This window comes from Miniopterus natalensis, chromosome 5, assembly GCF_054644295.1.
Source record: "Miniopterus natalensis isolate mMinNat1 chromosome 5, mMinNat1.hap1, whole genome shotgun sequence".
Lineage (NCBI taxonomy): Eukaryota > Metazoa > Chordata > Mammalia > Chiroptera > Miniopteridae > Miniopterus > Miniopterus natalensis.
Window position 1 is genome coordinate 31929582 of NC_142085.1, and position 26164 is coordinate 31955745.

General features: G+C 33.9%; 1 protein-coding gene across 1 annotated transcript in view; it reads right to left on the bottom strand.

Moving 5' to 3' along the window:
- The window catches only part of LMBRD1 (LMBR1 domain containing 1), a 91960-nt gene that overhangs the window by 20162 nt on the left and 45634 nt on the right, over window positions 1–26164 (bottom strand). The window contains exons 8-14 of the mRNA XM_016195551.2: window positions 22827–22952; window positions 14688–14840; window positions 8450–8514; window positions 8007–8109; window positions 7384–7488; window positions 5548–5697; window positions 4226–4304 (exon numbers count right to left, since the gene is read on the bottom strand). Coding sequence (XP_016051037.1) covers window positions 4226–4304; window positions 5548–5697; window positions 7384–7488; window positions 8007–8109; window positions 8450–8514; window positions 14688–14840; window positions 22827–22952 — 781 coding nt within the window. The remainder of the gene's footprint in view (window positions 1–4225; window positions 4305–5547; window positions 5698–7383; window positions 7489–8006; window positions 8110–8449; window positions 8515–14687; window positions 14841–22826; window positions 22953–26164) is intronic.

Consider the following 26164-nt stretch of genomic DNA (forward strand, 5'->3'; position numbering starts at 1 on the left):
ATGAGATATAAAGTTTTAAATAATTTCTAATTTTCTCAGTTGACTCACTTTTAACATATAAACTATGGATTACCTGTCAAAATAAATTAAATAATGTTGTCGTTTTAAGAGAACTTTGTAAACATAGTATAACAAGCATTCTTTATAAATTTTCTAAATTGTTCTGTTCTTTAAGATATTATTTTAAACACAAAGAACTTAAAATATTTTTAAATGAATAACTCTGAATGATAAACATCACAAACACTTAAAACTAGGGTTTCAGTAATATTTTCTATGTTTAATATATATGCCAGACCACCCCAAGTATAAACACAGTATTACTGTAAAAGTCTCTAAAATGTATTTAAAATTAATGAGATCAATATATGTAGTTTTAGAAATCACTGCTTCAATATTTTTCAGAAATAATTTTAAGTATAACACTGTAAATTATAACATTTGTTTCTAAATCTAAAATTATTCTCCAATATTCTGCTATTTGCAATAGACACATAGCAAAGATGCCATTAAGTGCCTGAGGTACTTATATTATGGCATCATCTACTCTAATCAAATGTTCTCACCATAATGTCACAAGTAACAGTGCTGATATTTTTTCTCTGCATGTTGCGATTCCCTAGTTCGTGTCTAAATAACTATTGCCACGCCAGTACATCAGCACACATTCCACCCCATCTCCACCCTACCTGCCAAATCTCAGCCTTTAATTTGCTTCTTCAGTTTCTTAATTTGCTTCTCCATCATTATTTCTATTTAAAGTATTCTCTTAAAAAAACTACCCTGCCACCCCAAATTCAATGATCATATTCTATCATTCTCTTCCAAGTATGCACAGGTAAAATTAAATTTGGAGATTAGAGAACAGAAAAAGGTTGGAAACATAAATCAAAATCCACAAACCTAAAGGGTATGTTTTTGTACTGCAACGCAACATTTCAAAGGATAAGTCAGCTGAAATGTTTAAGAAAAATATTAAACAGTTCAAAGGGAGTATTTTTAGCACTGTAAATTAGATTAGACTGAAAAATAATAACTGATTCATAAAAACATTATGGTCAAGTGTATCGCTTGACTAATGCTTACTGATCTATAATATACAAATTCACTCAGCTCAGCAGTATAAAGGCATTTTTAAAGCCCCATTTACTAAATGCAATGTAATTCTGGAATCTTGATTTGTTTTTGTTTTGTTATTTTTGCTTAAGGTTTCAATAGTACTATAAGAATTTAAGATCAGATTCTATTTTAGATCTGCAAGATCACTGCCCTCTTATTTAAAAAAATTACAAATCAACAACAGTAATTTTGCATTCTATTTGCACTTAGCTAAAAGTGACAACCCAAAACATTTCAACGATTAACCCCATTTGTAATATTTGTGTATGCAAATTTTATTTTATTTTATTTTTTTATTTAAATATATCTTTATTGATTTCAGAGAGAGGAAGGGAGAGGGGGAGAGACAGACAGAAACATCAGTGATGAGAGAGAGACATTGACTGGCTGCCTTCTGTAAGCCCCCGACTGGCGATCGAGCCCACAACCTGGGCATGTGCCCCGACCAGGAATTGAACCCTGATCTCCTGAATCCTAGGTCGATGCTCAACCGCTGAGCCATGCCTGGCAGGGTGTTGCAAATTTTAAAGTAAAAAATCCGGGACTAAAGTCATTAAAAAGTAGAACTGGAAAATCAAGTATACTTATTTATACCAGAAATACTTTACTATTATTTCTTTAGGTAAAAAGAGGTATCCCTACCATATCTGTTTCCCCACCTCTGGTTTTCTCCTCTGGGTTTAGCCTCTTCTGTTTCCCTATGCACCACGACTGTGGTTGGTCACCTTATTCTCCACCTCAGCTTGTCCAGTGCTTTCCATCCTACTTCAATCCTTCAACCACCTTCCCCAGACACCCTAAGCACTGATGAAAAATAATCATGCCAGTTTACAGATTTGTTAAACAAAAATACAAATTGATAATTTCATCTCTGTCCCTTGACATATTTACCTGTCACTAACTTATCTTCAGTCAGATCCACCTTCTATTCATTTCACGGCCTATCAAAAACTTTTGCCACTATTTTACATTTTGTGCCCAATTTTCAGATGACCTAAGATTAACACTTCATAGCAAACTGACACAATCATACAGAAATGCCAACTTCTTGCCCACCCTCCCTGAATCCATATCACTGCTTCCTTCTTTGCAATCTAGAGAAAGCATTCTGTCTTGATGTTCTTAATATCATCTTCTCCAGAAATGGATGATATTAGTCCATCATTCATCCATTGATATTTTTCTTCAGACACACCCACTCCGTTAGTTTTACCCCAGGATCACTAAGTCTCTCCTAATCTTAAAAAAAAAGTCCTCGACCCTAAATGCCTTCTATAGTTTCCATCTAATCTCTCTCAATCTCTATTAAGAATTTCTATGAAGACTACTGTAAACTTAGTTGCTGCTAGATATCCCTTTTTATTCAATGCAGTTAAGTTTTTATCTCCATCATTAACATTTCTCAGACTTCTTTTCTCTATACCTTTGTCTGCTTTGCCCTTAGATTTTCCTCAGACTTCCATTCTCCATGTTCTTCTCACTCTCTACCCTCAGAATTCCTCACATATATATTCAACTGCCTATAAAAGCGCCATCTGAATGTTCCTGAGACACTCAAGTCAACTAATCATTTACATTTTTCTCTAGTCTTGGTATGAATTTTTATCTTAGTTTGGTGATAACAAAATTTATCAAACTACACAGTAACAAGAGGGCCATTCTAGAACCCTCTATTTCTCTTGTCTGTGCTCTAGATCCAAGCAATAAGGAATTCTTTAAATTAACCCCATAAATTTTTTCCTTCATTTCACACGCTCATGACCACCGTTTCTAGTTCAGGCTTTCACCATCTCTTTTGGATGACTATAAACAGCTCTCCCTGGCAACACCTCCCAACTAATTTCTATGTTCTGGTCTCAATTTCTCAAATCTACTCTCTCTATATCTGTTATAATTAAGTTACTGAAAATAAATCATATCATAATGTCTGCTTTATTGTTGAAAACCATTGGCTCTTTAGTTACTTTCCAAGACCTTTTGTGATTTGACACCTAACTATGCAATCTCATTTCCTCCCTCTGTAACCCTCTACCCCCATAATTTAAAAAACAAAACAATAATGTTTTAAATTCTCTTGAACACATACCCATACAGTTTAAGATCATTTTACCTATGCATTTTGTCCCTCTGCCTACAACAGCTTTCTCTAGGTGCACATACCGGGTAAATTCTTTAACCTTGAAATGCAGCTCTGGTATCCCTTTTCTGAAGCCTTTCTTTTTTGCTACCATTCCACAGTGATCCCCTCCAGGTAGTGTTAGTTACTTCTTCCTCTGTGCTATCCCCATATTCTATACCTATTCCTGTTATTATACCTATTCCATCACATTCTATAGGTGACCCTGCTAAAAAACTCAGAATTTATCTTTTTCATAATGATGCCCATGGATGATTTATGAAGAAATATACTATATTTGACATTACTTTACCCTGAAATAAAAGCATTCTGAAGGCACAGTAAGAAAGAACTGCAAATTCTGAAAGAATATATCTGGAATCCTTAATCAGGACAAAATATTATAATATTTAAGGGGGAAAAACCACCTTGACATACAGAAAATAAGGGGAAAAATGATTCCCTAAAAATTATGAGGTTAAGAGCACAGTATTGGTGTTTTTCTCAGAATACACGTGAAATACTTAACATAGTGACTGGAACACAATTATGTGTTCTTAAAAGTTACTGCTATTATTGCTAACATTATTGTCACCTAAAGTGTCTAGACTTGGACAAATTAAAAGTTGTTCTAGGTCACAGGTACTTTTGATCTTGGTCCTAAAAATTACAGATTCCCTCAAAACTCTCTTCAGTTTTTCAAGAAAAAAACAAGTCATTTAAAAGTGACTTCTTATACTAGTAAATGTGATAAACAGTACCTCCTTTATTACTTCATAAGTAACTAATTTATAATGGTCCTTTCCCTAATTAAAATCATTATATTATCAGGAAATTTTATTGAAGAGACTTATCAATTTCTTCTTGCTAAAAGTTCCTTTGTCACCACATATTAAAACAAGTGCATCAAATGATTAACACAGCAAAGTGCAAGGCAATTCTTTTCTTATAGAGTTATAAAGTCTAAAACAGTTGTAAGAGTTGCTTTACCTTCGGGGGCATCTGCGTCACATCTCTTTGGCACAGAAAGAGTTGAATTGCCTTTATGGTCATCATAAGTTATATTGCTCTGAAAGATAAAAATATGGTAAAATGTAATTATAAATTTATTTTGAATCAAAAGTAATCACATTAACTTTATACTGTGTTTTCTATTAAACTACATCTACCTAATACTCTAAAAGGTAAATTTTAAGATAAATCTAATATGAGGACTTCTTTGCAACAATCTTTAGGTCCTGCGCTGAACAGAGGTCCTTCCTAGAGAAAGGGCGTACTTATTTTTCTACAGTGGAACAAGAAAAGAATATATTTGGTCCATACAAAAGCACAATCTTCATTCATTCATAGAAGAATGTTTAAAAAGCATGACCCAGTGAGCTAGGCGCAGGGAATGAGGCAAAAAGAGAATTAAGAGGGTGTAAGAAGTGAGATACAGGACTCAGGTAACTTGACACTGCGATTCCCAAACTCAGGTCATTTGTGCACCCCATTGCGACTGCTCCGCCGACACTGTTGCTGGGCATTTCCCAATGACCTAACCTTTCAGCACTTGGCGGTCTATGGACGGTGCTGACCGGGCTCGCCCTGCAAGTTCGGTGTTTCTGTCCCTAAGGGCACGTCAGCCTAAGAAGCAGGGGATAAAGGCAGGCTGGAAGGCGGCGCACGGGGCCGGCGCGCGGGGGGATCCAGCCACGCAGGGCCACAGCGAGCCCCACATGCGGATTTGATCTGAGTTGTGAGGAAGTAGAACGGGAGGTATTTTAGGAAAAGGGAACTAAACTAAGGTTGAACCGGTTACGGCCAAAGTATTTTAAATCGTCAAAACACCCAAACTAGCTACCCAATTATAACGGGGAACCACAGCTGGCTTTGAAAGAGCACCATCAAGGAACCAGAGTTCCAGGTAAGAGAATACCCAGCTACCCACAAACAGAACATTGATAAAGCATCTCCGTGGGGTTCAGAGCACTGATGAGCAGACAGTTTTCTTATCAACACTTTTTTGGGGAGCTATATTAATAAATTTACTTAAAATGCTATTTTCAAGGAAATGTTATGGGTTTTATTAAAGTTCTGAGATAAAGCTCAGTAGCTTAGCACCATGGGATCCATTTAAACAACTATTTTAATGAAACTCTGTGTTATTTTAAAAAAGAACTTGTATGAAACAAATATAAATATGCTAAAAGTGGAATAACCAGTTTTAGCAAAATTAAATTTAATCTGATGAGCTCATCTTATGCCAGCCTTCACAAATTAAAATTTGCTTTAAAATATCAAAATAATGCATTTTTAAGTTTAGCACTTACCTCTATTACATAATTTTGGCTTCCATACATAACATACTGGGGAGCAAGACTATAAATCATATAGCTAGTGTGAAGGACAATAAGCAGAAGTATCATGCAGAGAAATAAGAGTGCCTGGGGCCTGGTTCTACCTCTTCTGATTTTATATAACTGGAAAGAAAAAAGACAGTAACAATATTTCAGCAATATGTTTTATTTGTAAGACACTAAGTCCTGCTCATGTGTTAGGGGTAATGAACACAGTTCAATCAACCATTTCTTTTTTTCAAAATAAATACTAAGAGTTCTTAATCATCCCAAATAATTATAAGAATGGTAAAGACAACTTTCTCCCTGCACAGCTTTCAGGTTTAGATTTGTTTATTTTTAAATCATGGCAAAGAATCTATATCCAAAGGAACCTATAAAAACTAAGGACCTAGAGAGTACATCAGTATTTACAACGGTCTGTTTCCAGACAAATATTCTAAACTTATTATGCAATAACATCTGCTAGAAGCTCATAGAGCTAAGAATTGTGAACTACCTCTAATGCTATCTAAAAATTAGAAGAATTAGTTTAAACTATAAGTATTAGTAATATATTTGTGGTTTTATATAACTGCACAAGAACAGACACATCACATGTTTGTACTCATTTTTATGAAATACTCATAACATCCTCATACTGTCATAAAATCTAGTTTATGATAACAGGACTACGTATTTGCATATGTACCTATACTAGAGCAAAACTAAAACATATGCTAACAAATACAAGGAACTGGGTAGCTTGCTTCATTTCAATGGAACAGCACACTTTTATTTTAGCAACTAGGATACCACCTACCTCTTTTATTACTAGTTTGTAGTACAATACAGAGTAACAGAATTCCAGCTCTAAATGGGAGGATGATATGATCACCTAAATTTTTACCTTTCCCAGATTCCCTTGCACCTAGTAGAGTCTAGCAGTGATAAAATACTAAACATCAAAGAAAAGTCAAAGTCTACTGGAGATTTCTGGGAATTCTTGCTTTACATAGGAGTCACTCCTTCTTCCTAAGTACCTTTTCCTCATGTAACATGGACAGGATAAATGGAGCTGCAGCTGCAGCTGCCAAGTTACAATAATGAGGGAGAAGCCAAGAGGATTACAGAGATATTGGACTTGACATTTTTGAGATACTAAAGCAATGCTAGATTTTGTTTTCCATAGCAAGAAGTCATTCATTAGTTCAAGCCACTATTTAAATGGTTTTTCTTTTACTCACAGCTGGAAGTAGTCTCTATCTGATACAGCTTCATTTTAAAATTCTTAATTTATCTCAAAATAAACATAAGAAGAAAATAACCCTTTTTCTAATCATATAGTGATCTTTAACTCCTAGTAGGAAGGACCATCTTTTGAGCTACAGTGTATCCATTTGTGCTTCAATGTGTTTCCATGCAGCCAAACACTAAGGAAAAATAATATAAATTCTAGACCAGTTTCTCAACCTTGGCGCTATTGACATATGGGCTGGATAAGTCCTTGTTGTAGGAGGCTGTCCTGTGCACTGTAGGATGTTTATCAGAAACTCTGGCCTCTACCAAATAGGTGCTAGTAGCACCCCCTAGTTGTAGCAACTGGTAATGTCTCCAACATTGTCAAAGTATCCAGGGGGGCAAAATCACTCATTTAATAACCACTGCTCTAGACAAAAACACTTTTATGCTAGAAAAAGTACAAAAGCTAATTTTCCATCACTTTTAGTATCAAAATATTTGTAACTTCTGTATTATAAATATAAAATAACTTTCAATAATAAAGATGCACAAAATGATGAAAGTAATAATACTGTAATATATACTCACTCTAATCCAAAAGAACCATATGCCAATATTTCTAATCCCCGCCATTGAAGTAAAAATAAAGTACATAATAATAATTGTTATAAGAATATAATCAAGAGGAAAAACCTGAAAAAGAAAGATAAAATTAAATATACAAACAGGGCTCTAGAAGTCACATAAAATTAACCAAAACTTCATTATTCATATTTGGCAAATATTTAAAATACCAAACCTGATTTAGATTAGGCTACTATAAAATACAAAACACAAAACAAAAAAATGAACAATTACCAAATTGTTTAGCACTATGATTCTAAGAAAAATTCTAGGACACATTAAGCTAAAAATTATAATTAAATATACAATAAAAACCTTCATCAAAAACTAAAAACAGGAATTGCTTAGAAAAGTATATCTTAAGGTTTATATTGTATAAAGTCAAATTATGTATAATTAAAGAGTTCAGAAATACATCAATATAATAATTCTTAAAGCAACACATCAATGGAAAAGTTATGCATAAATAAAAAGCCAAATCAGCAACTAACAAGCATATAATGTCAAGCAGTAATAGGTTTTTCAACATAATAACTTGACAGTTTGTGAGAATGTGTGGAGTATAAAATGACTGTTTTTTTACTTACTGTTTGTAGTAAAGGCAAAAGCATATTCAGTGGATTACTCAGATTAGCTCCAAAAATTATGAAACCAGAATTGATTCCAGCTGAATGAAGAGCTTTATCCAAACTAAAAAAAAAAGACAAAAGAAAAAAATTATAGTGATTTTACATATTATATGACATTTTCACTTAATTTAACTTAAGCATGTAAATTCAACTGAGTCAAAGAAAACCTCGAATAACAAACCTCACTTAAATATCTTACAGATATTGTTCAATTAACAGAGAACAAAGAAATACTATCTCGTATTGAAACTTTTTATCATTCTTTGAGTCAATGCTGTAGAACACTTCAAGTAAAATAGCTACTGAAGATGAATAGACTACACTAATGGAATTCAGCGTGAAAATGTGTAACATCATAGGATTTATATAAGTGCTTTAGAAAATGTGTCTAGTGTACTTACTTTGACAAGAAGAGAGAAATTACAAACAGCAATGCAACTAAGATGAAAAATATTCCCCAAATGATCTAAAAGCAAAAAAAAAAAAAAAATCATTAAAATATAGTTTTAAAAGTTGATATTAAAAGTGTAAAACCATTATGTTCAATATGAGTTGTTAGTATATGACCATGATCTAACTAAAATGATCCAAGATACATTTTAATTTAATATATAACCTTAGGCATTTGTCATCTAAATTTCCATTATGAGATTGTTTGAAAACATACATAAAACAGACAAAGCATTTGAAAGACTTCATTTGTAAGTAAATAAATGAGATTCTTTGCTAGGTCACATAAAAGATTTATGTTCAGTTACACTCACATATAAACTTCAAAATTAACTGAAAAGTTAAGACTAATAAAACTACATTAAGAATAATATACACATACACAAAAACCAAAACCAAGAAACTCATCAGGTTATATTTAACTTGTTAAAATATGGAATTTGGAACATTTTCCCACAGAAATAATGATGTATATATAGTATATATTATATATACCATGTATATACTGTATATGCCAATTATATATTTAAAAATTATATCACAGCCCAGAAAAGACTATATAACTGATAATATTTCTGAAATAGAGTACTAGCAGCACTAAAGAAACTGTCATATAAAACCATGTTTTTGTGGAGAAATGTGTTAAACATTATAATTGTGATATCTCCTTTTAATGTATAAACTTTGTATTAGGGAAGGTAGAAAACAAGCAAAAAAATTTATTTGAACTGGGTCCTTGAGAAATAAAGTTTCAGGCCCGGCCGGGCGTGGCTCAGCGGTTAAGCATCGACCTAGGATTCGGGCGACCAGGGTTCGATTCCCGGTCAGGGCACATGCCCAGGTTCTGGGCCGCAGCCGATCAATGACTCTCTCATCATTGATGTTTCTAGCTCTCTCTCTCCCCTCTCCTTTCCTCTCTCTGAAATTAATAAAGATATATTAAAAAAAAAAAAAAAAAAGAAATAAAGTTTCAGAATGCAAAAGAGGTAAAACTGATGTTTCTAATAACCTAGGTTTTTTTTTTTCTTGACATCTTCCCAAGTTCCAGGGACAACTAGGTTGAAGAGTCCACAAAACCAAAGCCATGATTACTGAGAAAATGCATGTGTTAGGTAAGCTTTGTTCAGGCACGAACCCTTCTGCATTGCTGGTAGAAATGTAAAATGTGCAGCTGCTGTGAGAAAGTTTGTAGATTCCACAAAAAGTTTAACACAGAATTGCCATATGATCCAACAATTTCATTTCTAGATACTCAAAAGAACTAAAAGCAGGGAATCAAACAGATACTTGTATGCCAATTATCATGGCAGCATTATTCACAATAGCCAAAACTTGAAAACAACCAAATTTCCACCACTAGATGGATGAATAAACAAAATGCGGTATATACATACAGTGGAACATTATTCAGTCTTAAAAAGGAATGAAATTTTTATAACTCTACAAACAGATGAACCTTGAAGACATAATGCAAAGTGAAATAAGCCAAACACAAAAGAACAAGTACAGTATAGTTCCAGTTATATGCGGTTCCTAAATTGGCAAGTTCAGAGAGGAAGAAAGCAGACTAGAGGTCATTAGGGGATATGTGGCAGGGTAGGGGGAGAAATGAGGGGTTATTGTTTAATGGGTTCAGTGTTTTTGTTCAGGATGGCAGAAATGTTCTGGAAATGAATAGTGGTGGCAGTTGCACAATATTGTGAATATACTTAATGCCACTGAATATACAACTACAAAAAGTTAAAATGATAAATTTTATGTTATGTATATTTTACCACTATAAAAAAGTCTGAAAAATATGTGATATAATTATGGACATGAATTTATAACTTTCTATGTAAGTACCAGAGGTTTGTGTGTGTATAAAATAAGAGGTGTATATATAGTAAAATCTCAAGTTACATTTAAAACCTAATGAATCTATAGGTTATCAAGGTCAATTATTGCATAAGCTCAAACTATGCCCTTCTGCCAGGGGAGAGTTAAGTAAAATATTTAACGAACATTTTAGACTGTATGATTAGAAACACATTCAGTAGTAATATGTAAATGCTGTTTTAAGAAGCCATTAACTTATTCTAATTAGATGCTTACTTTTTATAAGTGTCTTCAACACAAAACTAATTTTCTCTCTAGAGTTCCATGACAGTATCTTTAAGAAGTTGAAAAATCCTAACTATAGAACTTTAACGCTAGCAGTTGCAATTCTCTGAACTGTTTATAGCAAAAGACAATGCACAGCATACATTATTTCATTTAATACCTATAACAAAAATAAAATTAAGGATATAACTCAATTTTAAGGATGAGAAAATTGAGGTTTAGAAAGGTGAAGTTAAAAGAGGTTACATAGTTTGGTAAGGATCACAGCAAGGACTCAAAACCAGATGGATGCATATGATGGCAAAGTCGACGCACTGAACTCTCACACTACTGAGAGCAGATGTGTACATTCTAGGGAGTGCAGGACCATGTAAAATCACAAGATCAATAGGCATCTCATCGAGATCTACTACTCTTACGGGGAAAACATAGCACTCAACTTTTGCAAAATTTTAAATTTAATACATCTTATAATAAAACAAACATGGATTACAACACACAGTAAAAGGCAATACTACTACAAAATTCTGAGGTAGAAGATAACTTCAAAGAAATTTTGTATCAGGAGCTTCTCACCAGTCTTAAATCACCTTCATCATATACTGACCACTAGGACTACTTGGATGCTAATGTTTAAGAAACACTAATAGCACATGGCTTCCTATTTCTGAATTATATCAACTGTGGACAAACACAGTAGTAATGAACAATAAATAATTTTCATATTTCATGTGAGCAAAAAGCAATGTTTATCTCTTGGCATTCATGTTAATCTCTCAAATACATAACAGTAATTTTGTATACCCAGATATTTCCTTCAGGCATCCCTATTACTAATTATTCCTAAGTTAGGACTAGATAATAGACAGGTAAGAATTTAGATCGATATTCAGGAATGACACATTTATACAGCAAAAGGAATAAATAATAAACTGTATTGGAGATTTCAGCCAGTGCAGAAGTAAAAAACAAGAAACTAAAAATCTTATATTTGAAGGGAAAAAGTAAAACTATCTTTTAGCAGCTGACATGATCATGTACTTAAAAATCCCTTAGGAATCTATAAAGCTACTAGAACTAATAATTAAGCCAGGTTGCATGATACAAGTACAATATACAAAAGCAAATTTCTAATTACTAGCAACAAATAAATGAGAATTAAAAGTAAACAAAACCACTTGTAATAATATAAATAAAAACATACTTATAGATCAATTTAACAAAACATCTGCAAGGCCTTATCACTTAACACTACAAATGACTGCTGAGAGAAATTTAAGATAACAAATAAATGAAAAGATATGTTCATGGATTGAAAGATTCAATATTAAGATATCAATTCTCCCCCAAGTTTACCTATAGATTCAAACTAATCTCAATAAAAATTCTCATGGGTGTTTTGTGAAATTATGAGTTGATTCTAAAATTTATATGAAATGCAAAGTTTCTAGCACAGCTACAACAATTCTGAAAAAGGAAAACAAAACTGATGAACTTAAACAATACTTGATTTCATGACTGATTTGAAAGCTCCAGTAATCAAGTTTAGCATAAGGACATATAGATCAATGAAGCAGAAGACAGAGTCCAAAACAGACCCTCACACATATATATGATCAACTGATTTGACAAAATTGCCAAGGAAATTCAATGAGCAAAAGATAGTCTTGAGAAAAAGTGGTGCTGACATCCATATGGAAAATAAAATAAGCTTTGACCCCTGGGTCATACCATCCCATAAAACTAGCTTAAAATGGGCCACAAACCTAAATACAAGAGCTAAAACTATAAAATTTCTAGAAGAAAACACAGGAGAAAGTGTTTGCTATAAAAGCTTTAAAAACATCTCATGGAATGACAGTGTTAAGAAAACATAAAAGCAAGCCATCAACATTCACAATACATATATTTGAAAAAGTATTTGATCCAGAATACATAAAAATTCTTGTAACTCACGCATAAAACAAAAACCTAATTTTTAAAACGGCCAAACAAGCATTTTAGAGAAGATAGACAAATAGCCAGTAAGAATTAAAAGATGATGTTCAATGTTGTTAGTCATCAGGGAAATGCAAATTACAACCATAATGAGATACTATTACACACCCATTAGGAAAACTATTACAGTTACAATAGAAGAGTTGACAAGAATATGAAGAAATTAGACATCTTACATTGCTGTAGGAATGCAAAATGGTACCACCACTTTGGAAAATATTTTGGCAGTTTCTTGTAAACTTAGACATATATTAAACATTAGACCCAGCAATTCTACTCCTAGGTATTTACGCCCCCCCCCAATGAATGAAATGAAAACACATATCTACACAGATATATGCACAATATTTATAATAGCATTGTTCATAATAGTCTCAAAGTGGAAACAACTCGAATCCACTAACAGATAAGTGGATAAGCAAATTGTGACAAAAGATAAACATTGGAATGCTACTCAGCAATAAAAGAATGAACCAGGTAAAAAATGCAACATGGATGAATCTCAAAAACATTGTGCTGAGCCAAAGAAGCCAGGCAAAAGACAGTACAATCCCCAATAAATTTTAAAATGATTATACATATGATTACATTTACACAAAATTACAGAACACATAAAATTAAAACATAGTTACAGAAGTCAACACTAATAACACATGGTTGACTGGGATCTGAGCTCAAAAGTAGCTTTTTGGGGTAAGGTGGATGTTCTACATACATACCTATATTTGGTAAGATCAATCTGCACACTTAATAAAGTTCATTTAAAACTACCTCTAAACATATGTTCAGTGAAATGGAACAGAGCATGTTTAAAACAAGGCAGTTAATATTACAGACTGGTTATAAATATTTATAAGAAGCTGCAAACAATTTAGAATTAAGATAAGGTTGGGGAAGGCTTCATCATACCTTTGGTACTATGAAGACAAATCTCTTCGGGAAAAAGGATTAGGGTGAGTCTTTAAAAAACTTACCCTAACAGAAGGTTAAAATAATGATACATATAACTGATTATGGTGTATTTTTGAAAAACCCTTTAAAAGAGGAACTTTTGGGGGTTAGCAGACACTGCATTTCCTCTCTTCCTTTCTAATTATAAGAGGAAGACAAAACAGCACTAGAATTCAACCTGACTGACTTTGGATGGGGTTCTATAAAGCACTTTTTAAAAAATTTAACCAAAACCCACTTTCTAGCTTCATTTTGCCTAACTTTACTCACACCAGCCTATTCACTGCACTTTCTGAATCACAACTGGCATTGTATACTTATAGTATACAAAGCTCTGGTGTTTGGAATGTCAGATACAGAATGGGCACATATGGAAATTTTTGGCCAGCAGTCCTAGTTACTTTTTAGATTCATTCATATTATGATGACCTTAATTCAATTTATTTTATTTAAAATACTCATAGCTTTATTTTTTTAAAAATTGATCTTAGAGAGAGAAAGGAAAGGAGAGAGGAAAACAGTGATTTGTTGTTCTACATATTTATGCATTCATTGGTTGTTTCTTGTATCTGCCCCGATGGGGGATATAATCCACAACCTTGGCTTATCAGGATGACGCCCTACGCAACTGGGCTATGTGGCCAGGGCCTCAATTTAGATACTTATGTTTAGGTACCACAGTTCCAAAAATTCAAGGCCAGCATATGATGCCCCCCCAACCCCAAAAAAGTAATCGTTTTCCATCTCAAATACTACTTTTTACATAGTTTTAGCCACATATCACCTAACAATAAAAAAAATTCTATTACTTTTCAGTTGGGGCTCCTAAGTTTTATTATGAGTCCCAGATCTCCGATTTACAGAAAAGTACAACTTACAAAATATGCTAGCAGCAAACTACAACTCTGTTGATAAAACACTTGCATTACACATGAGTAAACGAAGTTCAGAAAGGTTACATACCATGCCCAAACTACCAAATGACAGAGCTGTGATTCAAAACCAGATTATTTTTAACTCCCAAATCCATGTTCTTAAGCACCATTCTGTAATGCCTCAAAAGGAGAACTCAACCTCTCTGAGAGATACTATATAAACTTAGAAGAGTGACAGCATAATTTTTTAAAATCTATTTACCTTCAGGGGCCGAAGAGCGCCACAAAATTTTGTCCAGCAGCTGTTTTCAATGAATTCTAAGCGCCTCTCTCTTTTCCTAAGTGTGCGTAACCTTTCTTCAAGTTGTTTTAAGGTGCGTTTATCTCTTGCTGGCAAAGGTCGACCATCTTTGCTCTGCAAACAACAGAACAGAAGAAAAAACCAGGTTTTACCATTAAGGTCTCAATAAAGTAACCCATCAGATTTAGCAGATCAAGCAATGAAACTTTTTTAGGTTGGATTTTACTCCTTAGGCAAATTTACAAATTGAAAATAAATGACAATTTTGATGTGACAACACACATATATGAAACCAAGGTCAGCACCAAAATGTGGATGTGTATACATTTAATACTAAAATTCCTCTTGATCCCTGTTTTCCAAATACATGGTAAAGTAAAATGGGGAGAAATATTTTTAAAAGCATCTTTCATAGGATACTTCATGTAACGCATTCAGTTGTCGCTTGCCTCCAAATTCCTTCCATCCCATATCTTAGCATATTTGGCCCCTCTTCTTCTCTACTTTTGCTCAAGTAACTGTATTACAGTGTACCTGAACTGATGCTGCTCAGCCCTTATTCAAATATCAGCACAGAGATGCAATATTAGTATGTGGTATACAGAGGTTTTTATAACAACTGCTAAGAACTGGCACTTCCTTGTTTTCCAAGTACATTTGCAAATGAGTCATGTTTTCATTGGTCAACCTAAGCTAATTCCTATCTATTTCTGTGGTGCTCACTGTAACCACAAGCATACCTTTCTCATAGTGTCTCACAGATACACTTTCCACTTAAGTCCCTGCCTCTAAGTATCTTCAACTAAGTACAATAAACAATAATAATAATACAACTGCTAAGTATAAAAAAGGTGAAATGTAAATTTGTTTGTTTTATTGGAAGGAACAAGGAAAATATTTACATTGGACTGCATTTTTAAAATGTAAAGACATAAGATATGAGAATGTTAAGAGCCCTATTAAGGTTAAATAGGTTCTTAGCAGATACACAATATATTGCTACCCAGCATATCCTAATGCAGCCTCAATCTAAAATCATAGATATGATGAAGATAATACCCAAATACCCTTTAATAAAGAGGTTTACCCAGCTATGATCTCTTGACACTATAGCACTGCCATGCTATTATGGCACCATCCATCCTCTCCCATACCTTACCTTATTGCTTCTCAAATTCTACCATGCATAACAATCACCTGAACAATTTATTAAACACAGATTTCTAAACCCTACCCCCAAGAAAATATGATTTAGTAGGTCTTGGGTGGGGCCTAAATTTGCATTTCTACCAAATTCCCAGGAGATGCTAATGCTACTGGTCCAGAGATCATACTTTGCATACACTTAATCTTCACTCTTTAAGTCAAGTACATTAAATATGACCAATTTGTATCCCAAAAAAGGGAACCTTACGGAAAGGTATTTTCTGAAGGACAGAGAAATAAAACACTCCCTTTTAGAAGACAGATCCAGGCAATAATACTTCAGTGGTGTGGCATGAAAAGGGGTGAGTACTTTAGATGTCAACCATAACCGTCATTCTAGTATCAAAAGGAAACTAATGATGAGGTAGTTTTATTTCACTGCTGGCTTTCAGTATATCAGGAAGAAAAACTGGTAAACTGATTTAAGGGTCCACTAAAAACACTCAAGTCATCTGCCTACTTGGTGAATGCTTCAGTGGAGTGAAGGATGGATACCCAGTCTGCTTTGCCTAAACCAGTATAAATGATTTTGGTCAGAGAAACAAACACTAGGATAGAAAAACAGCAGTCAACCACCTATCTAATTTGGGGGGGAAATAATGTAGTTATAAAGTATATAAAACACCATTTTTTTTTTTGTTTTTTTATTTTATTTAAATATATCTTTATTGATTTCAGAGAGAGAGAAGGAGAGGGAGAGAGAGAGATAGAAACATCAATGATGAGAGGCATTGATCGAGCCCGCAACCCAGGCATGTGCCCTGACCGGGAATCGAACCCCGATCGCCTGGATCCTAGGTCGACGCTCAACCACTGAGCCATGCCCAGCTGGGCACACACACCATTTGTTTAAAAAAAAAGTGAAATGTGAAAGTTTCCCTTTAACACTGTTCCCAATTACCACTCCCTTCCCTATGGTTGTTACTGTGAAGCAGATCAATATCCTTCTACACATTTTCCATGTGTTTACACACATGCATATATACAAATATATACAAATACAGTTTTTATTATACATAACAGCTAACATTTCTTGAGCACAATTCTTGTGCCTAAAACTGATCTGTTACATTTATTCTCCTTGAATTTTCAGAATAAAATATTGAGGTGGGTAAGAATATCATAATGATTTACTAGATAAGGAAAATAAGGCCCACGGGTCTTATAAGCATAATCTGCAGAGCCAGAACTTGAACTGAGATAGCCTGATTTTGTAAGTCATATTCTTCAAGCTATACAAATCTACCTCATTCCTTTTTATCACTGTACAGCATATTAGACTACGGCATCCTAATTTAACAAAATATCTTATTTTTTAACATTTAGGTCTTTTTCTTTTGGGCAGGTGGGGGGTATTAACAATGTGCATGAATTTCCTTATTCACGTGGGTCCAAGTGTACACATACCATTTAGTAGGATTGATTCCTACATGAGCTCTTAAACTTTAATTATTCAAAAGTATGTGTTTGTGTATATAGGCAATGTCACAATGTTCAATTTTTTTTAAAGCCATGTATTTTATATTGTTACAGTATACCTATCCCCAAATTCTCATTAACATCTGACAAAGGTAAACATTTAAGGCTTCTAAAGGATTAAAAAATGTACTGAGTTATTCTATTTTAGCACATCTCTGATTATGAGGATAACCAACCAACCTGATTTTAGCCCAGAAAGTCCCATGTTCTCAAAAATCCCTCAGGTCCCAATACTGTACAGAATAAAAGTGGCAAGAAAAAGCTTTCAGTTTTTCACCACTGAGGTATGATGTTAGCTGTGGGTTTGTCATAAATGGTCTTTATTATGTTGAGGTACTTTCCCTCTATTCCCATTTTTCTTTAATTTTTATTTTATTGTATATTTTTTATTAGGGAGAAACATCGTTCAGATGCCTCCCACACACGTCCCTGAACCCAAAACCTGGGGATGTGCCCTGACTGGAAATCGAACCTGCCACCTTCTGGTGTATGAGACAACATTCTAACCAATGGAGCCACACCAGCCAGAGCCCTTTTATACCCATTTTATTGAGGTTTTAATTACAAATGGATGTTGAATCTTATCAAATGCTTTTTCTACATATATGAAAACAAACATAAATTTTATTTTTCACTTTGTTAATGTGGTATATCACACTGATTGATTTACAGATGTTGAGCCATCCTGGCATCCCTGGAATAAATCCCATTTGATCATGGTGTTTGATCTCTTTAATGTATTGTTGTATTTGGTTTGCTGATATTTTGCTGAGGATTTCTGCATCAATTTTCATTAGAGATACTGGCCTATAATATTCTTTTTTTGTGTTGTGTTTGTCTGGTTTTGATTCAGGGTAATGATGGCCTCGTAAAGTGAGTTAGGAAAAGTACCCTCCTCTTCAATTTTTAGGAAGATTGAGAAAAACAGATATTAAATCTTCTTTGAATGTTTGGTAGAATTCACCAGTGAAGCCATTTAGTCCTGAACTTTTTTTGGGGGGGGGGGGAATAGTGATTACTGCTTCAATTTCCTTACTAGGGATGTCTGTTCAGAATTTCTATTTCTTCATGATTCAGCCTAGGAAGGTTGTATGATTCTAAGGATTTATCCATTTCTTCTAGGTTGTCCAATTTGGTGGTATATAGCCTTTCAAAGTACTGTCTCATATTCCTTTGTATTTCTGTAGTATTCATTGTAACTTCTGTTTTGTTTCTGAGTTTATATAGAGTCTTCTTTTTATCTTGGTGAGTCTAGTTAGGGGTGTGTCAATTTTGTATACCGTATCTTTTAAAAAATCACCTCTTAGTGTCATTGTCTTTTTAGTTTCTATTTCACTTATTTCTGTTTTGATTTTTACAATTTCTTTTATTATTACTTTGGGCTTCATTTGTTCCTCTTTATCTAGTTCCTTAAGGTGTAAGGTTTAACTGAGGTTTTTCTTCTTTTTGAGGTAGGCCTGTATTGTTATAAACTTCTCTTTTAGTTCCACTTTTGCTGCATCCCAAAGATTTTGGCATGCCATATTTTCATGTCTCCATGTATTTTTTTAAAAATATATCTTTATTGATTTCAGAGAGAGGAAGGGAGAAGGAGAGATAGAAACATCAGTGATGACAGAGTAGTAATTGACTGGCTGCTTCCTGCATGCTCCATGTATTTTTTGATTCTTCTTTTGATCCAATAATGTTTAATCTCCATATATTTGTGATTTTTCTAGCTTTCTTCTTGTAGTTGATTGATAGCTTCATATTGTTGTGGTCCAAAAAGATAACTGATATTATTTCAATATTCTTAAACACTAAAACTTGCTTTATGTCCCAACATATACCCTTGAGAGTGTTCCATGTACACTTGAGAAAAATGTGTATTGTGTTGCTTTTGGATGGAATGTTCTGTACATATCTAGTAAGTCCCTATGGTCTCATGTATCATTTAAGGCCTATGTTTCCTTGTCTACTTTTTGTCTATATGACCCATCCATTGGTGTAAGTGGAGTGTTAAAGTCTTGTACTATTATTGTTACTGTCATTTTCTCCATTTAGGTCTATAACAATTGTTTTATATGTTACAGTGCTCCTAGTTTGGTGCAATATTAATAAATGTTATTTCTTCTTCATGAATTTTTTCCCTTGACTATTACATCCTGTCCATCTTTGTCTCTTACTTTTTTTGACTTTAGGTCTACTTTGTCTGGTATAAGCATAGCAATACCTGCTTTCTTCTGGACATCGTTTGTTTGGAGTATTGTCTTCCACCCCTTCACTTTGAGCCTATGTTTGTCTTTGGAGCTGAGATGAGTTGCCTGAAGGCAGCAATAGTTGGGTCTTGTTTTTTAACCTATCTAGCTACTCTGTAACTTTTGATCAGTGAGTTCAATCTGTTTACACTTACAGTGATTAGTGATATTTGAGGACTTACTACTAATATATTATCTTTTGTTTCCTGATTGCTGTATATCTCCATTGTTGCTTTTCATTTGTGTCTCTATTTTAGTTTGGTGGTTTTCTGTTTTCTCTGCCTCCTTTTTTATGTTTCATGTCTGTGCTCTAGATATTTGTTTTGTGGTTACCTTGAGAAAAAAAAAAAAAAAATATATATATATATATATATATATATATATAAAAATATAAACATCTCATAGATAAGTAGTCCTTTTTCTTCTGAGAGTATCTAATCTTCATTTGCCTATAGAAGGTCCATCCTTTTCCTCCTTTGAGATAATTTTGTTACAAATTATCTTTTTTATGTTGTGTTTATTACCAATTTAAGTAGCTATTATTATTTTGAATGCCTTTTCCCCCTTTAACCTTATGCTATAACTGCTGAACACTCAATTCTGTAACAAAACTGCAGTTTCCTGATTCTGGGTTTATGGCCTTACTCAAAGCTGTGTGCACTTTTCCTCTTTCATTTCCGGTAGAAGAGCTCCTTTTAATATTTCTTGGAAGGCAGGTTTTATGGTGGTGAACTCCCTCATCTTTTGTGTGTCTGGGAAACCCTCCATTTCTCCTTCAGATCTGAAGGATAACTCTGCTGGATAGATTATTCCTGGCTGGCAACTTTAATCTTTCAATATTTTGAATGTCATTCTACCCTCTCGTGGCCTACAGCATCTCTGCTAAGATATCTGGTGATAGCCTGATTAATTTCCCTTGTAGGTTACTGCCTTCTTCTCCTGGCTGCCTTTAGAATTCTTTTTTTATATATTAACTTTTGGCAGTTTTAATATAACGTGTCTTGGAGTTCTCTTTTCATTAAGATAATTAGGTATTCTATTAGCTTCTTGTCCTTGTGTAAGTACAAGTCCCGTTCCTTCCCAGGTTTGGAAATTTCTCACCTATTATTTCTTTATATAGACTCTCTGTCCCCCCCTCCTCCCTCTGTTCTCCTTCTGGAATACCCATTATGTTGCTCTTTCTAATGAAGTTGGATAATACTCACAGACTTCTTTTGTTTTTTTTTAATTTGTTTTTTTATCCTCACTTGAGGATATGTTTATTGATTTGAGAGAGGAAGGGAGGGAGGGAGGGAGGGAGGGAGGAACATTGATTGGTTGCCTCCTATACACACCCTGACCAGAGATCAAACCCACAACCTAGGTATGTGCCCTGACACGGAAGCTAACCCACAACCAAATGAGCGCCCCACCAGGACTCTCGTTTTCTTTTTTAAATCTTTGCTCTCTCTCCTCTTTCACCTGAATATTTTTTTATTTCTATCTTATAGCTAGTTAATTCTGTCTTTCGTATGTTCTGCTGCTCTATTTCCACTGCTTTCTAATGTATTCTTCATCTCATTTATTCAGTTCTTCATGTCCAGAATTTCTGTTTGGTTCTTTTTTTTGGTAAAGTATTTATGTTCATTAATTTTACTCTTGAGCTCATGAACTGCCTTTCTGACTTTTCTTGTATCTCACTGAGTTTCTTCATGACAGCTATTTTGAATTTTCTATCATTTAGATAACAGTCTTTTGTGACTTTCAGTTTGGTTCCTGGAAAATTGTTATTTTCTTTTTGTGATACCATGTTACCATGGTTATTCACTGTTCTTGATGGATTGTCCCTCTGCCAGTACATCTGAAATAGCAAACGCCTTTCTTATTTAGGTACAGCTTTATTTACTTTAACAATTCAACAGGTTGATTATTTAGAAACCTTTCTTTTGTTTTCCAGTAGGGGCAATATAGCACGAGGTTTTGGTTTCTCTTACCTGAGCTGGCTCTAGTTATATCTGAGAATCAGCAATTTCCACCCTTCACTGCATCTGCCAGGGGTGTTGCAAGTGCCTTCTTCATCGCTGCTTGTGCCTCTGGGGTCACTGGTGCCTTGATGCTGCCAGTGTCACTGCAATTATGGGTTTTGCTACAATCAGGAGCATCACCGCTATAGTCACCAGGATGGCATGTGCCCCTGCCGCATCAAGTCTGAGTCTCCGGAACCACCCCCATGGCGAGAGGATAAGGTGGGTTGGGGGAGCCAGGGTTGCAAGCCCTACCACTGCTGCTGCCTAGTTCCCTGTGGCTGCTGGCACCACTGTGGCCAGGAAGCTGAAGTCCCATGCACTGCCTCCACTGCTGCTACCAAGCTCTCTGGTGGCACCAGCACTGCCATAGCAGGGTAAGAGAGCCAAAGTCACAGGCACCTATGCAGCTTCTGCCTTTCTTTTTCTTTGCTGGGGCTGTGGTGAGGAGCTGCCATGGCTGGGAACCAAGGTCACACACACAGTCCCTGCTACTTCCCTAGTTCCATCTCCTCTATGCATTCCAATCTAATCATATGTACAGATGTGTGGATCTCTCAGGCATCCTAGTGTGCTAAATAAAAGAATTTTTGTTTTGTTTTATATGTCCCACTAGTTGTAGATTGATGCCGATGTCACAGCTTTCTTTACCTTGTGCTCTTATTGTTTGGTTTCTGTATCAGGATTATGCTATTTTAGTAGAATTACTTAGAACATTTTCCATTTTCCTTATGTTCTATAAATAAGATTTATCTGTTACTTGAAGGTGAAGGAGAAAGAAAAACTTTTATTGTATTTTTAGAAGCACACTTAATTAGTAAGTGGTCAGATAGAATCTTTAGCTTATTCAACTAGTACATAAAACTTGAAATGACACCATAAAATCTGATGTTACATGTGGAATCAGCACACCTAGGAACTAGCAAAGTTTTGGTCATATGTAAGCAGAACTTTTGTTTATCAGTTGTTAGAACACTAATAGGAATTCTCAAACTGAGAGTGTCTTATATTTCGAAGAAGACACATTTTTAAAAATATGGGCATGGTTTTTGAAGGATATGTTGTAAAACAATTCAAGCAATGTCAAAAATATGTTTGCCAATGTCTAAGTCACATCAGAAAGCAGCTCAAAGACAGTAATTTTATGCTTCCCAAACAATAAAATACCAACTCACTTTTGATTTAATTGATTGAATTTGTTGTTCCACTTCTTCAATGTCTTCAGTGTTCTCTAAACGTTCATAAGCAGCACTTCTGGTGCCTTTTATCAGATTTAAAGGTAATGCAGACATGCCATAGGCCTAAAAGAAACAAAATTAAAATGTGATTTAGTATTATTATTTTAAATACAGGTAGTCTCAAAAAATGTATATACGCTTTAACAGCTGATAACTCAATTTTGAAGATGAAATGTATTTTAATAAACACTGCCTTTATAATTATTCAAAGTGTGTGTATACATTTTTTGGAACACCCTATATATTACACACAATTTTCGGGTAAAAATGTCATTTAATGACAAAAAGAGTAAGCAATTGTAAAGGGGTGTAGTCACTGAAGAATAAGGTATATGGGAGTGAATCACAATTATATTGTCTCATAATTCTCTTGTTTACTTCACACTTATAGAGTTATGTCTGCCATATTAACTATTCCCAGAATAGGTAACATTTATTCCTCAAAGGGCAAGTTGCAAAATTAATGTAAATATAATACTTTATCAAAGAAATAAATTACAACTTCAGGCTAATCAGAGGTAAAGATAGTCTGAATGAGTAAAATAATTTACAAAATTATTTTCTATGGAAAAACCCCCAAATGTTTCCAAGTATATATAGTAAATCCTTAGTAAAATGTAAGTATTTTAATATATATGTTATTTTATTAACATATCAATTATCTGTATATATAGCTTATTTATAAGTTCTAAATATTTATAATCAATCTTTTTGCTATTTAAAATTTTTTCCCACAAGTATTTTTTAACTATTAATCAGCACTAAGAACAAACATATTTTATATTACCCAAATCTATATTAGCAAGTCCCAAATGATAACTTTTTATTGTACCAATTAAACACATTAATGGCAATTGCCAAGTGACCATTATTCAAATCATTATTGACCTTAAATCCTTAGAAGCAAAACTGACAACTATTACCACCTCTTGCTGCAGCAATAGGCTCTGAAGCAGATACAACATTATGTATTTAAATATTTTTTCATTTTCCTCCAGGGCACACAGTCAAACTATTTAGTCAGTCTTCCCTGCTGATAGGGAGGGCCATGAGATTGAGTCCAGGACAATGAATGTGGGCAGAGAGATAAATGATACTTCTTAGGCTTTACCCCAAACTCCAAAGTATCCTGGGTGATCCTGCATGTTTTCTCTAATGCTCTTCTCTACCTGGTTGTCAACTCCCAGGATGACCTCAAATATCTTCAAAACATGAAAATGTAAATTAAAAAGTCTATGGGAACCAAAGAATCCCATAGCTCCTCTGACCTTTCCTTATAGACTTTCTGATCCTTATTATCATTTTGTCCTATTTGGTTTTTCTAGTAGTTCTATATCTTTTAAACATTTTTTTTAAAGTAACACAACAATTTAAAAGTCTGAAATGTACATGATATTATATAATGATATTACCAATTCTCCATATTATTTGAACACAAGGTCAACACAATGTTGTTTTTACAACCAGATGCCAAGGCAAAAATATATTGCTAAACTTAGCTTATGCCCAAATATAACTCCCTGTCCTCCCAACCACCTCCAAACTAGGCTTATTTTACCTGCTTGCATGTTATTCTGTGTTGCTAAGTATACTAACCTGAGTACTCAATACTATTTCCCAAGAAATCTGTTGCTCTAGTCAATATTCACAAAGTGGTCCTTATTTTTAAAATCTTTTGTATTTTTAAATATTTATTTTAATATTTATTTACTTAAAATGAGTTTCAATTATCGTTGACATGCAATATTATATGTACAACATAGTGATTAAACATATAACTTATGAAGTGAACGTGTCGATAGCTAGTACCCATCTGACACCATACATAGTTATTACAATATTATTGATTATATTCCTTGTGCTGTACCTTACATCCCCATGACTGTTTTTATAACTGGCAATTTATACATCTTAATCCCTTCTTCTCTTTTACCCATCCCATGTGGCAAGCATCAAAATGTTTTCTGTATCTATGAGTTTGTTTCTGTCTAGTTTGTTTATAGTTTTCTAGATTCCACATATAAGTGAAATCATATGGCATCTGCCTTTCTCTTTCTAACTTATTTACTTGGCATAATACCCTATAGGTCTATCCATGTTGTCTCAAATGGCAAGACTTCATTCTTTTTTATGGCTGAGTAATATTGCATTCTATATATGTACCACATCTTGATGGATACTTATGTTGCGTCCATATCTTGGCTATTGTAAATAATGGTTCAATAAACATAGGGGTGCATATGTCTTTTCAAATTAGTGTTTTGGAATTTTTGGATAAATACAAAAAATTGGGATTGCTGGGTAATAGGGTAGTTCTATTTTTATTTTTTTAAGGAAGCTCCATTCTGTTTTCCATAATGGCTGTACCAATTTACAATCCCACCACAGTGCACAAGGTTTTGGTTACCTAGCTTTTAGCTTGCTTTCAGAATGCATGTTTAATTTCAATGATTATCAGGAAATTCAACTATAATATTTAGACTATAATAAACTTGACATAGGCATTATAAAAAACATTTCATCAATACAACTTTAAGATCTTTAAACAATAATCTTTTCAATTTAACCTCAGACTTCTTTGGAAAAATGTGTGAAAAGATTAGCCTGTTCAGAAACAAAACTTTCATTGCTTACTACTGCCCTCTAGTGAATCACAAGAAAAATCAGCAATGCTAAAGAGATTACATTACTTAAAATGCTTTTAGGTCATCCACAATTGCCTCCAATTTTATTTGTTTCCACTCCCAAAAATAAATCACTATCTGTATTTTAAAATAAGAAATATTTTGAAGGAATATATACAAACTACAAACACTTGTAATACTACCTTCTTACACTGTCTAGTTTAGAACAGCAACTTTTCCATGCATCTCTCTCCTCTATCTAGGATGATAGTTTCCAACCTGTGAGCCTTGGATTACTGCAAAGAATCAACACCAACCACTGTTCTTAAACTGAATAAATGTCTTGCATATATTTGTAACACCTATCATTCAAATACATATATACTAATATAAACAAAAGAAACAATTCATATAACGTGTACTCACTCAGTAAGATTTCCCTTCTAAATATTCACTGTTTCTAAGACATATATATTTCCTCACATCTAACATTAGTGAAATTTGGATGTATCTTATAATCATCAGCTAGGCAGAAGTCATAACATAATTGTCATTACCTGCACATTCACAAATTTGGTCATAGGTGGTTACAATATAGTTGTTTCTTTAGTTGAATTACATGTCTTCTTGGTACAACTATTGCCACTTAAA